At 44.5% G+C, this 14,692-nt stretch overlaps 1 protein-coding gene across 3 annotated transcripts in view; it reads right to left on the bottom strand.

Annotated features, from left to right (window-relative positions):
* Nucleotides 1-11,917, bottom strand: part of Klhl31 (kelch-like family member 31) — a gene marked incomplete in the record, with an annotated part of 12,539 nt that extends 622 nt beyond the window's left edge. The window contains 4 exon segments of one of the 3 annotated variants that reach the window (XM_013510752.1): nt 1-223; nt 2,237-3,437; nt 5,644-5,801; nt 11,720-11,917. In XM_013510752.1, coding sequence (XP_013366206.1) covers nt 1-223; nt 2,237-3,408 — 1,395 coding nt within the window. 3 annotated transcript variants of the gene reach the window in all.
* Nucleotides 11,918-14,692: the final 2,775 nt, after the last annotated feature.

The raw sequence follows: 14,692 nt of genomic DNA, 5'->3' as shown, positions 1-14,692 counted from the left end.
GCCCGCCACGGCGCTGGCGTGGCAGCAGCGCGCCGCCTCCAGCCCCGCCTTGGGCTGCCACTGGTTGGCGGCGGGCACGTAGCACTCCAGCGAGGCCAGGCTGCCCTCGGCGTTGCGGCCGCCCACGGCGTACAGCAGCCCGTCGAACACGCTGAGGCTGAAGTGCGTGCGCTTCTGCGTCATGCTGGCCAGGTGCAGCCAGGTGTTGAAGCGGGGGTCGTACCTGCAACGGCAGAGGGTCAGCGGGGCCCGGCCCTGCAGCGGGGCCGCTCCGGGGCGCGGAGCGCGTGTGCGCCTGCCTCGGGAGCGCGCAGCGGGCAGCCCCGCCGCTCCGGTTAGCCGCGTTCGCCGCGCACGTCCCCAGCCGCCCTGGCCGCTTAGCGAAGGCGCGCCGCCTGCCGCGGACGAACGAGCAGAGCTGCCGGGCGTGGAGAGAAAAGCGCTGCGGCGCCCGTCTAGAGCGCACCGACCGAGGCGGGGCTTTGAGGCTGCGCTGCGGTCCAGCACGTGTTAGTGGAGGGCAGGTTTTAATTTAGAGCTTTGTTTTTCAGTACTCAATACTATAGCTTTGTAAGTACTGAAATCAGTACTGAAAAATGCCCATAGGGAGGAAATCAAATACCCACAGGGAGGAAATCAGCTCGATAAAAGCAAGCGGGCCTGCTAAGCTGGGGCGTTCTTGGTTACAAGAAGAGGCGCTGTAAGCCCATGACTCCCTCAGTTTGTTGTCCGTCTTTTCCCCTTGAACTCAGACAGTAACTTACCTGCAGGTATAAATTGAAGGTTAGAAATCGATTGGTTGTTTGGGTTTTTAAGAACGGTGCATTCACGTATAATAAGAAAAAATACCTTTCATGAAATACTGTAGAAATTTTCAGATCTTGTTCCTTGGTTATGTTTTACTTTGTATAACTGTCGTGATGGGAACGTGACTTTGTGACCATTTCATATATATGGAAGCTGTAGGTAAATGGATGCAACTAGAGACCTTACTCATAAGTGAAATAAATCGGTCCCACATGTGTGAACATCACATTGTCTCCCTGGTGTAAGAACATGAAAGAGTAGATAAAATCCAAAATGTACAATAGCTGATAGGAAAGGGAAAGAGATTGCTCAAAGGAAGGAACAACTGGGATGAGGGAAAGAAGAAAAGAAGGAAGGCAAAATATATATATATATATACATATAGATAGATACTTGAGATAACTACTGCTGATGTCTGATGGTGTACTGAAAGGAACAGTTAATGCTTAAAATTTTTTATGTTCTGACAGTTTTGCATGCTTGTATCTGGTAATCTGAGCAACATGCAATGGAACTGATTTGAAGGCAACAATATGCAATGGAACTACCATGGTGAATTCCTACCATCTTGTCTAGGGAAACTCTGTATGATCTTTAATGTTTTAGCTAATAATTATTTTCTTATTCTCTTTAGTGGTTTGAACAATGTTCCATTCTTACATCTGGTAATCTGAGCACTGTAGTTGGATGTGATATAACAGCCACTGTTAATTCGTATCATTTTGTCTTGAAACCTGTCACTTTTACTGCGCTTGCTTTGTTTTGTTTATGTTTGTGATGTTGGTATGCTGCTATTCTTTTTTTTTCCTTTTACTACTCTTTAAGAATATGCTAAAATAATATGGCCTTTGAATTCCATTTTGATGGATTTATTATGCTTTCTTTCTTTCTTTGTGTGTCAAAAATATTGACATTCTGTTTTATTTTGTCGTCAAATATTTAAAATTAATTAGCTACTACATTTTAATGATCACATTCTATTTGCCAGTGACGAATCTGACAGTTGTCAGCAGCAGTAACTTAAAAGAAATACCGTATTATTTTATTCTTTCTTACCACTTAGTGTTAAAAATTAGATTTGCAGCTAGTTTCTTTCATAAATTAGTGTACTGTCAGGGGCACCCAATTAAAACCATGAAAGTAACATTGCTATCTACTGGTGGTAGGGCTTCTCTGGGTATCAGTTTCTCATATGTAAAAGCAGAGTAATGCCCAGCCTACCTTGCAGGCTTGTTCTGGGAATCTAATGTGTGTGATATACCTGAATGCACTTTACACGACATAAAAGGAGGTGCGTATGCAAGGTGGCATTGCTGTGACTGATATGCTGAGCCAACTAAGCTAATAGGCATGATTAGTCTAATTCTATGTCAAGGCATTTTCTCCCCAAATATTGAGCCATTGCAGTTTCCTGTAAAAGATCAGTTACCTGCAGAAATTGCTGACTGCGTGCTTGGCTTGGTTTCTTGCATCGTTCTGGTCTTCACCGCCAGCGACGTAAAGAAATCCGTCCATCACAGCCACACACTGGTTAAAGCTCTTGGCTGGCATTTCGGTGAGCTTGCTCCATCCAGTTTCAGGGTCTCTGTACAAAACATCTCTACTCAGGGATTTCTCCGTAAGGCCTGGACGTCCTCCAACAGTAACCAGGACCCGGCAGCCCCCTCGGATTTTTGTTCGCCTTGACTGCAGTGTGTTCTGATGATAGGGAAGCAGGTGGTAGTTCATAGCATCCACAAGGAGCTTGTGGCAGTCAGCGTCTTGCATCATTCTTGGTACAGACTGAACGTAGTTGACCAGGTCTTGTGCGGAGATGGTGCCAAAGCGAATGTTGCTCAGGAGCTCTGCAGCGTGTCTCACTCTCTTTTGGTCAAATTCTAGCCATCTTATTGCAATCTGGAATGCTACTATCTCAGAAGGCAGCTGTAAATCATCGTCTATGAGAAGTTCATTGATTTGTTCAAATGTAAGTTTCATGAACTGATCTGATTCTGCAAACTCGAGGAAGTTGTCCCGGATGAATTTCTGGGCTGCCGCTTTTGCGCTTTTCAGGGAGTAAGTCTCAGCAATGTTAACAACGTACATACAGTTCTCAACGCTTATCTCCCGGATCAGAAAATCACTGCACATTTTTACGAGCGTGTGGATCTGGAGATAAACAGCAGCAGAAATGATGCTTCCTATGGTGTAGAGGGACAGGGTCAGCTTGCCTGTGTAGGCATACGCAATGACTGTGGCCAGGCCCAGCGGGGAGATATCGTTGAGATCCACCCTGCGAGTGGATGGGTCTTGTTTCAGGATGTTGTAAAAGTACTCACTGCATGAAGCCATCACTGACTTATGGACATCGAAGGATTTGGTTTTGGTACCGATCACTAAGTCACAGAGGAAGCTCTCCTGCCGCATTTTACTGAGGCCTTCCAGGAGGTTGGGGCCGTAGGAAGCATCCGTCAGCTCGGAAGAGAGGCAGCTCAGGCCGTTGCCTCCCTCGAGGAGTCCATTGAGGGCGTTCAGCTTGCTGAGGGGGCTGTCTTCCACGATGATCGTCATCTCGTTGATCTCAGCTTTGTTCTTCTTGACAGTCTTCTTTTTGGGTGCCATGTGGGCAGATGCACTGTCACAGGCGAGGGCTTGCTTAAAGGAAGAAAAGAAAGGCAGGGTTTTGTTCCAGTTGTGCTTTGGACTTTGAAATACTACGTGGAGAAACTTTTTCATAAGATGAACTATTATAAGATGATGGTTTTTAACGGCATAAAGTAGACTAATCGTCACAGATTTAAAGACATTAAACTGAAAGGGCATTTTATTGCAGTTTTTACTGCAGCGTTACGTATAGAAAATAAGTCTAGAAGATCTGTATGATCAAGTGAGATTTCTCAGTGTATTGTCAGGTATCTTTCATGCAGCAAAGAAGAACATGTCTGATTCCACTGTGCAGTAGTTATAGAATAATAAACATTGTTCAAAGGCTGTACTTCACCCTCACCCAAAAGTGATGACAACCACTTTGAAGGTTTTCCTCTAGTACTAAAATTTGGAATATATGTAAGATTAGAAAATACTATGGAAAGATAGCTTTAATCACAATAGCAATGTAACCTACTATAATGTAAAAGATGGAAACTTAGAGCTGTAAAATGAGCACTGTAGGATTTTGTGTTAAAAGTAAAGAGGTGTGAGAAGCTGAAAGAGTAAATAAGATTTAAAATTACAATCGATACTTCAAAGTGGGAAGAAACTTCCAAAGGAAAGAGAAACTGAGATGGGGAAATGAAGAAGAGAAGGGAGGGAAAAGCAAAAAGAATAAAAATACACATATAAAACATAGCTAAGGTAGTTATGCTACTAACTTCTCTTAGTTCAATGAAAAGAGGTTGGTGCTAATACTTTTCAGACAATTAAATGCTGGTATCTTGTACTCTGAGTAACAACTCATTTAAAGATAACAATGTGTAATGTATTAACCATTGTTACCCTCCTATTACCTTGTTTTAAAATTTTGTTTTTCTCTTTAAAATTAAAAAAATAGAAAGACTGTGCAGCCTTCTGTTGTGTGTGTCCTTGTCCAGCCATGCAGAAGGGTAGCAGCAGGTCACAGAAACGGAGACTGGCTTCCTTGGCAGGACGTCTGTCTTTCTCGCTTAGCTCAGATTATCACATTCACATTGTAAGTTTCTTTAAAAGGCTAGCATATATGTTCTTCCTTGTTACTTTCGGCAAACAGTTATGAAACACATTATGAATCTATGAATGTTATTTTAGTGTTCGGATGCCTTTGGGTTTTGCTTTGGGTGCCCCCCTTGTTGGTTTTTTGCGGGGAGAAACTTTTAAGTACTTTCTTTAGCAAGCAGTTACCAGCTCTCTACTGCCAGGGGACAGCAGTTTGCTGAGAATGTTGGAGCCATTTAAGATGTAATTTCTGCTAGGTAGACAAAGATTTGACAAATGCAAAATGATAAGCAAGCCCGGCAGAGTAAATTCTAGAGACAAAGTCGTGTCTGTATTCCTGCAGGAACCCAAGGTGCCAGTTTTTCACTCAGTCGTAGGGCTCGTGAACTCTCACGGTCTTAGAAGAATTCTGAACCTCAGGAGGAATCGGAGTGCTTCAGACTGAACAACTAAATATTTTGTTTATCCATCGTTAAAAGGTCGTTTGGTGGTATGCAGAGGTGAAATTTCAAGTATTAATAGCTGTTAAAGCAGAGTTCTAGTCAGCATTAGAATGGGTTCAGGCCCCAGAGCTGGTGCTGGGACCCAGAGGTTCCTGTAATCCTTCAGTTACTGATCGCAGTCTGGCCCAGGATGGCCTATGAGAAGGATGGAAGGTTGGGAGAAGTTTACAGGGGCTCAGGGCAGCAGCCGATCGTCTATTTAAATTGTTTTATATATATATATATATATAATATGCATATTCATATTTACAGAGAACTCTCAGTATTTTACGATAGTGATATGCTGAGGCTATGCAGGAAGAGGACCAGCAGGGGATTCAGAATCAAGGAGTGGCCAGGGGACTCTAGAAGCAGTGACATCTGATTTTCAGTTCTCAAACTGCCTATTCTATGTTGTTACTCTCTACGTCATCCTTAAATGAGGCATCCTCCAAGTACCCTTAGTACCGTCTGAGAAGTTGCTGGCTGACTTGCTCTTCCTTTAGGGATATCATATCCAGAGCACAACTGTAAGATAACCCTAAGCTGAGGGCATGGGAGATGTAAGAGCTCACAAGAGTAGAGAAGGAGATGATTCAGGAGGGAATTGACAGCTGGAAAAGAGAATAACATAGGGGAGCCCTGCGCCCAACCCTCACATGCTTTGTTGTGGCATTCAACCTACCAGTGGGCTGCAATCCCTGCGGCTTCAACAGGGTTAAAGAGCCAGGGGGCAGAGTTTGTGACACCTGTATTCCTGGGAATGGAGCTGGGCTCTGGAGAGTGTCAGCAGGAAGCCCAGAAGAAGCTTGAATCTTTGAGAATCTCAGAGATGGTGAATGTCTGGAGGAATATAAAAAACAACTCTTTTCACCCTGAAGTTCTTTATAATAAATATGACTCTTTAGAGCAAAAATGGTAGCATTATTTTGTGGCATTTATAATGTGTATAGACATAGTACCAAGACAATTACAGAAGAGAGGATGGAGGGACAGAGGTAAAAGTAGACAAGTAGGGGCCTGAGGATTTAGCTCAGTGGCATAAGCGCCTGCCTGGCAAGTGCAAGGTCGTGAGTTCGATCCCCGGTACTGCCAAAAAAAAAAAAAAAAAAAAAAGTAGACAAGTAGCTGCAGGGTTTCTGCTTCATTCTTTTTGTGGGTACTAGACGTCCTGCTCAGCCCTTGCGCATGCTACGCAAATGTGATGTCGCAGGGCTACACCCCCAGCTTGGCGTCCATATTTTATGTGAATGTTACACAGCCTGGGAACATTTAACCTTAAATATTGTAATGTCTAGAGAAGTGGTGGAAAACCAATGGCACATGTGTTTTATTTTTTTCTTTTAAGACAAAAGATGTTAATTATGAGTTGTTTTTTCTAAACTGAAACCTCAGGGTTCAGGTTTAACTGCAGAGTTGGCGCTTTGCAGTAAATAAGTGGGTTTGGGGCTGCAGTTTGGGCCCTTGTTCCTAAAAGTTTCGCTATCACCTCTCTAGAGTAATGCTGTTATACAGAAATATAACATGAGACACATGTACAATTTAAAATTTCCTGTTTACTATATTAGAAAGTGAAAAGGGAAAAGTAAATTCATTTTAGCTGTGTATTTTATTCAGCATATTTTCCTTTCGATGTGTAATTGTTATAAAAGTCATCAATGAGATATTTTACTCTTTTTTCATACTAAATCTTCAAAATACAGGGTGTGTTTAGACTTACACTGCATCTTAGATTGTGCTACCCACGTCCGGTGCTCAGTAGCCACGTGTGGTGATGACCATTGTACCATGACAGAGTCCGAGAGCAACCACTTACACATGCACAGTACATGAGAAGCCCCTAAGCATGGAGAAGCAGGAGCAGGATGCAGCATGGGACAGGAGCATATGGCGACCCAGAGGGCAAGCTGGCAAACAGCAGCTGGAGCATGATAGTATTTCTAAAGAATTTGGAACAGAGTATTTTTATTTTTATATGAATGGTAGTTTGGAAAACTTGGGACGTTGGGTTATCAGGTAAGCAAAACAGCAGATTACATGGAACATAAGGAATCTGTTAGCCCAGATTTAAGGATTCATCTTGAGGGCGCTCTTGTGTGAGGTGATGTTAGGAAGAGGAGGTCTGCAGATAACATAAATCTTAGTGGGTCCTGGTAACAGGATTCTTGTGAGTGGGAATGAGACGGGGACGATCATTAGAAGGAGAGGGAATGCCCCGAGCAGCGGCAGGGAGGCCTGACTCACCCTGCCGTGTGCATTCTGAGATGCTGAGTTCATGAGGAACATATCTGGCAGCTAACATTAGGTCAAAACGTAGGATGTTGATGAGTTGTATTTACTCAGAAGGATTAAGATTCTCCAGGGAAGGAGAGGGCAACCTGGGGCTACAAAACGAGCGACCAGTTCCCGGTCTTCCTCAGCCTTCCCTCTTCTTGCTGACCCTCCTCTTTCCTTCACGTCTGGCCTCTACGCTGCCTTTGGTGCCCCCTGTGGACCTGGCTCTTGACTGCTGCACATCTGGGGAACTTCCGTGCCCCTCTCCTGATCTCAGTCTTGCCCTTGCCCACCTCTGCAGGGCCCGACTGGGTGACACAGTAGTGAGTCTGACAGGTGAACCCGAGCTGATCTGCTAATGGACAGATTCACTCTACCTCCTGGACATGCATGCTTCTTGTTGTATGCTTTGAGGTTTGAAATCACTGTCATTCTGTCACTCACATATAAATTTCAAATAGAGCAGCCCTTTCTCTTGAGCCCATAAGATCACTTTGCAGAGACACCTGGATTCTTTAGCGCTCTCTGGGAAAGGGAGAGGAGAGAAACAGGCAAGAGACATTTAAGGGCTGATTGGAATCAGCGTCCACAGGTAACTTCTTGGTGGCTGTATTTTCCTCGGTAAATTCAGGAAATAAATTTGGTCTTTGTTTACAGAGCTGCCATGACATCCTTGGCCTGGGAATGCACATCTCAGGTGAGGCTGTCTACCTGTCCAGGTGTTCTCATTCTGTGCTACATTGTTCCATTTAAAACACTACACTTCTACAGAGGAGCCTGGGAATTGGGATCACGGGTTTTTGTTCATTCATTCCTTCATTCCTTCCAGTACTAGGGACTGAATCCAGGGCCTTTGTACTGAGCTACATCTCCAGTCTTTTAAAAAAATTATTATTTTAATTTTAAAACAGGTTTAAGTTGTCTAAGAACATGTGATCCTCTGGCCTCAGCCTCATGAGCAATAGATTTCAGAAGCATTCTATTTTTTTATTTGACCTATATTTTAACGGAAAGTTGCATGAGAGTTTTACTTACTGATTTTCCCTTGTACACCGAGTGAATATTTAGTGGTCGGCTACTCAGGGCTGCCCAGGCTTGGTGATCAGGGAGGCACCAGGGTTGCTGCACCCTAGGGAGGGGTTACAGTCTGCATGGCAGGGAGTGCGTCCTTGCTGAGCTGCCCCTGGCCGGGGAGCTTCAGGACTGTCTTTCCACTGCTCCTGAACAACAGGCTTGATCCTGTCTTTCCACCCGCCGGGGACTGGTGGTCCCATGTATGATCAAAGACAGGAAGGGTTTCACAGCTCCGCGTGGGACCGTTGCTGCCGTGTATGTTCCACACGGCCTCCACCACAGTGGGAAGCATGGGAGGAGGAGCAGCTCTCATCAGAGCAGCTGAGGTGGTGGAATGGCACGAGCAGCTATTTGGAGGCACTGCCAGGTCCTTTCTGTCTCTTCCTTTTTTGGATCAAAGTAGAGACTTTGCACGGGGTGTGGAGGGTGGGGCAAGGGGTTCTATCCTCCCACAACTTCATTCTGTGCAGGGACACAGAGAGTGTCCCGCCTGGTCACAGATATCACAGCCTCACTCCCTCTTTGCTCTGGTCCGGTCACCCAGTCAGAGCTGCCCATCAGGGTTGGGAGGAAGAGACCTAGGCAGAATTCCGTGCTCCCATCCCTCTGCCCTCACCGAGCCTGGGCCTCTGCCCTTTCCCAGCAATAGCATAAAGTATTCAACACCTGATGAACAGCTGGGCAGTCACACATGCCATCACATTCTCCATGGTCTTTCTTAATTGTCAAATTTAAGCATATTAATAATTCCTAAATAAAATTAGCCAAGCATGAATATGTATCATGTATTAAATGTAAACCAATACCTCCATTTCTGCCTAAAATACTAATTATATAGGTAGGATTTATCAGTTGAGGAGTAACCGTATGCTGAGCTCTGGCTTACGTACTTTACAGAATTCATTTTTAAAATTTAAATACCACATACAATCCTAAAGGGCAGGTTATATTGGGTTCATTTTACAAATGAAGAAACTAAGATTCAGGAAGAAAAAAGAAAGGCTTGTCCAAGGTCACACAAGTTAGGGTGGAGGAGCAGGATGCGGGAGCAAGATTCAAACCCAGCCTCTTGTCTCATCTCCCTTCAATGCAGGGTAGGGCTAAAGCTCTGGCCGGGGGAGAGTTAGCTTTTTCCAACCTAAGATAAACAGAGGGAGAGGGAGGGGGAACTGAGGGTGAGAAAACCCAATTTTGCATATGGAGATTGTAAACTGATTGTTCCTTGTACTGAAACAGGAGTTGCCTTTGTGAATGTAAAATAAACTTAGGGGACATGTAAAACTTGCAAATTTCTTTCTCCTGTTAAGAGTAGAGAGGATGTGAAATTCTAATAGATTCAGTCAGCCCAAAACACAAATAAGTTCAAGGGGGGCCTGCGTGAATATGTTGATCAGCTACTCAAGCATTCCCTTTTAAGTGTTAGCTTGAAGAGGAAATTACTATTTTTTGGTGACAAAACAATCAATTATTGTCAATTTCATGTGGTTCAACTTGGCTAGTGGCTGTGCCATGCCTGGATTTTATTTATAAAGAATATAGACTGCATAGGAAATGCTAACTGTATTTCTGCTCTCTGACCCTGGATATAGGACACTGGGACACAATGCAACATTTTTAGTTCTAGTTTTGTTGGAAATTTTAGCACAATGGCTCTTTCTCTTCTGTGTTTGTCAAAGGAGAGGAGGGGTTGAAAATCAGGTTTCTAAGACTGATGTCTCCTCTAGCATCATAGACTGAAAACTAGTTTTGTATCCATTCTGCTCTAATAATTGGCCAGCCCAGGGGCAATATATCCAAGCCTTTAGGATTCCAGCTTAATCATCTGCCAAATAAGGAAACACCCTTTCAGTTTTAAAATTGGGCACAGTTAGGAATACACAGTGAGGAGCTGGAGGTGCAGCTCAGTGGTACAGCACCTGTGCTCCACACACAAGGCGCCATGTTTGATCCCCAGCAAAACAAAACACAGCTGGCTCTTGCTGCCAGAGTTGCAAAACTCTGGTCCCGCATCACTTCTGCTCTCAATACGGTTTTCCGTCGCCCTTGAACCAACACATGATCAGACCAGATGAACCAACTGAGACAGTGCTTTTTACTTGAGGTCTCTGGGTCTAGGTCTGGATTGCCAAATTCAGCAAATAGAAATTCAAGATGTTCAGTTAAACTTGAATTTTAGCAAAGCCGTAGGGTGAACTGTATTTTGTCTGGCAACCCTGCTCTGGGTTAGGTTTCAGGGGGTTCGACGAGCCGTCCAAATGCTCTGGAACATGCTACACATATATCTTTATGTGTACTTTTCTGTACAGTGGCTCAGAACTTCTTTCAAGGGTTCTTTCCTAGCCATAATCCAAAACAGATCCAGAACCACTGGACTAGGAATCATGTTGCCAAGAAACAGTAGCATAATCGTCCCCTCACCTGTAGGTGAGTGAGGCCTGAGATCGTATTAAATCAGATTCTTCCTGGTCCAAAACCAATCCCTGATGAAAGCTTCTAGAGCTGGGGACAGAACAGGGCTGTCACTCTGCACTTCAGAACACACTTCTTCCTGTTGCCTCCGCCCTTGTCTCCTGGGAGACACTATCCATGGGCAAATTGAAAAGCCGCATGTGCTGAAGTGTCGCTGTCACTCTCACAGGGAGCTGGGAGCCCGGACTGTCTTCTTGCCAAGGGAGCAGGTCAGCTGTGCCTGCCCCTTCCCTGCCACATTCCGGGCTCGCATCTGTCAGCGCTCCTCAGTGCTGCCTCCCGGAATAGAAACAGGCCCGGCCGCGCCACTTGCCATTTTAAGTTAAGGCTGATGGAAGAGGGATTTTCCGCTTTGTCATTATATTCCAACATGATTTTTACTACAAAACATACGACACTATAAACATATGTGCACATTAAACCGCAAACCTATTTTTTAATCAAATAACTCATTTGAGGTACTTGCGGGGTGTTCCACTTTGTCAGTCAGTTTTATTTCTGGGAGTTTAAACAATCGTCTGATTTTTGTACTATGAATTCAGTTAAAACTGGTAACATTATATCTATACTGAACAGGTACTGAATACTTCCTGATTTTTAAAAAAATGGAATTCTAAACTTTGTGAGCAAACTCAAGACTTTGCTCTTTCTCTTCTCTATAAAGTAGTGGGGGCGGGATACATACACTGGAAGCTTTTAAGAGACTTAAAATTATCATTAGAAGTCGCAAGTAATTTCACTTCTGTAGAGCATCACTCATGCATTTCTGTTACTGCGTCAGTTTGCTAATTTATCACATTTCTCAAGTTCCAAGTAAATGTTTTCTGCCTCCAGACTTCATATCAGGGACAGGAGCAGTCTGACCCAGCTGGAGATCCCTGCAGGAAAGCGGCCCTAAAGCCCAAACACTCACCCGACCGCCCCCACCCCGCAGCCATACACACCCCAGGATCCAGAAGACAGGAGCTGGCGATGTGGTCCCACCTCCTTCCCTCTGTGAAGTGGCAGCCTGACGGGCAAAAGCGAAGTTTTAGCAGCAGGGTCCCCTGGGAAGGTGATCTGTGGCGAGCCGGAGGGAGGGAGAAGGAGGATGGTGGGAGCCACCAGCAGCCACCTGACAACCCCCGTGGTGCAATTTTTAGAATGACCCTGGGTTCTGCAGGCGAGCCCTCACTCCCTCTTTGGCTTAGGGCTGAGCAGGGACAGAGGGCGGAGCTCTGGCTGCCCAGAGGGTTCGGGTTTCTTGACCTGGTGTTTGTTTTTTTTTTTTTTTTTTTTGGTTTTAAAGTCAAGATCAAGAGCTTAGCCTGGGTATGAGGAGAGAAAATTAGCTAGGTGAGTGATTATGTGAAGTAGAAGATTTGGGGAGAGTGAGAAGAAGAGGTTGTCAATACAAGTTAGTTTCTAGATGGGTAACTAGCCCGGTCACCTCAGGTCCTGGAGGAGATTCGGTTATAAATAGTCTGTGCTTGAGCACAGGCTGTGTGCACCAGCAGGTGATGCTCTCAGCAGCATGTGAGTGTGCACTGGAGTTTAACCGGCTAAGGAAGTAGGTTTGCACCAGAACTGGATTATTCAGGGGTCCACGGCAGGGCTGAAAAAACACGCATGTGCAAACATGGGGAAGAGGGCTAGCGAATCTGGCCACACTTCCTGTGAGGAAAAGCATTCAAGGCCTGTAACTCACCATAAGCTTTTAGTAGGCATCAAGACTGTGAAAAGGCTGCTATAAAGTTAACAGGACGATCAGCTGCAACAAAGGAAAACTGGGTCATGGAAATAAACGTTCTAATCATTCTTCATGAGTTAGATGCTGTGTTAAGTGTTGCTTGGGGGCCTTGGCACACTGAGAAAGTATTCTGCATCCTGAGGAAGGTGGCTGGTGTGAGGACACTTTCCATGCTCTGAGTGCCGAGAATGACTGGAGAAAGTGGACAGCGGGGAGGTGCGCAAGACGCAGACTTCTGAGAGCAGGTGGCTTGAGCACTGCTGGGGCGCAGTTAGCACTTTTGCTGCCTGAGAGGTCAATAATTAGATTCAAATGGGTAGAGGTCCCAGGAAAATAATTAAAAATAAGGAAGAAAAACTGGTAACTACTGGGTTCTAATGATGAAAATGGTAGCTTTTTATTTTTCAAACAATGGGGCTTGCCTCATAACATTCATTTAATAAAAAGGAGAGCCATGAGGAGGCTCATGTTTTGGAGCTATAATCCTAGGGAAATTTGGAGGATTTAGACTGAGTAATTTATTTGTTTCCATTGTTAGGGAACAGCTCTTCCATCAACCTCTCCTACATTTTTCCAGAGGGCCAGCTCAGATTTAAGCTTCATGAGGGCAGAAATCTTTATTTATTTTGTTCACTAATGAATCCCAAGTGCCTAAAACAATACCTGGCATATTGTAGATAGCAAATAATTGTTTATTAGTTGAATAAGTAAGTGAAGCAGCAGGAAAGCTGATTAATACAGGAAATTTCTACCAGCAGTGGGGCCATGGCTGTGACTGTAGCTGACTGTGTGGTTTAGAAGGCTTTGGAAATGGTTTGCAGGAGGAGTTTAGAAAGGCTTGGAAGTGCCAACTAGAGAACCATAGAATTCTGTAAACAGAGTAAACAGTGTTTCATATGCAGTACTGGTCTGAGTTCAAAAGATGAGAAAGCTTATATAAAGGCAGAGAGTGGAAGCCAGGCTCAAGAGTTTCAGCTGAGAACAAAGACTCCATTGGCAGTTGGACTAGAGGCCATGTGTGTTTGCTCTGGAAGAAAAATTATCTGCATGTTCTGAGACTACAGGACATGTAGACAATTTGCCCATGTCCTGAGACTTTGTGAGAGACTGAGAATATGAACAGTAGACTAATCAATCTGGGAGAGAAAATTTTAAGGTAGCCTAGTGTTCAGGCTGTGGCCTGGGCACTTCTGATTAGTTTTAGCCAAATCTACAGTAAGATTCTGGAACAAATAACAGAGCTGAATGATTTGAAATGTTTGCAGTTTCTCTGGAAAGAATGCACCTGCAAGGTTGGGGCAAAGGACAGCATGACTGCTTAAAGGTCTAGCATTAAAAACAAGTCAAGTACTTTATACAGGTACAAAAAGAAATGTGCCTTGAGATTATTTTAGAAATCAGTAAGACCACATCCATAGTTGGCCCAGTGTTACTGAGAACAGAGTCCTTTAGGTACTCAGAGTCCTTTAGACACCCTTCAAGAAGGGTGATGAGAGGCCTCTACAGCCATGATCTGAGGGAGACTGGCTACTGGTTGAACTGATGGCAGACCTTGTGGTGCTGGTTTTTCAGGAATGCAGACTGTAAGAGTTATGGGATCATGGAGACTTCCACCCAGATTTCAAAAGGTCTTGGAAGCCAGGCAGAGTGCCCCTGAGAGAGAAGTAGATGAGGCTGTGACAGTGAAGCCTAAGGTGCAGTGAAGATTACAGAAGAGTGAGATGCCAGGAATGTGGAAAATCTGCTGAGAAAAGCCACAGACAGTAAATAGAGCCAGCTCAAGAAAGAGGCCATGTACAATGACCACTGAAATTGGCAATGCTGTAGGGCCCTTCAAGTCCTTAGGAACTCAGGTCTCACCACAACCAGGTCTAGGTGTTGAACATGCAACTACAGGGTTTAATGTTTGCCCTACTGGGTTTTCATTTTGCTTTGACCCCATTCCATTCTATTCCCCTGTTCCTCCCTTTTGAAATTGGAATGCTTATTTAGGTTGGGAGCTTTTAACTTTCTTTTTGATTTTTATAGGGGCTTACAGCTAAGAATTTGTCTTGAGTCTCAGAGGAGACTTTGGACTTGGATATTTTAGCAGTGCTGGAACTGTTGAGACTGGTGACTCTTAGAGGTGGACTAAATGCATTTTGCACAATGAGATAGACATGAGACTTTGGGGTCCAGAGGTGGTGAA

The sequence above is a fragment of the Chinchilla lanigera genome, unplaced genomic scaffold (genome assembly GCF_000276665.1).
Source record: "Chinchilla lanigera isolate Chin_1 unplaced genomic scaffold, ChiLan1.0 scaffold00010, whole genome shotgun sequence".
In the NCBI taxonomy this organism is placed as follows: Eukaryota; Metazoa; Chordata; class Mammalia; order Rodentia; family Chinchillidae; genus Chinchilla; species Chinchilla lanigera.
The sequence above is the reverse complement of the archived record's forward strand: the minus strand, read 5'-3'. Positions and strand labels throughout refer to the sequence as shown.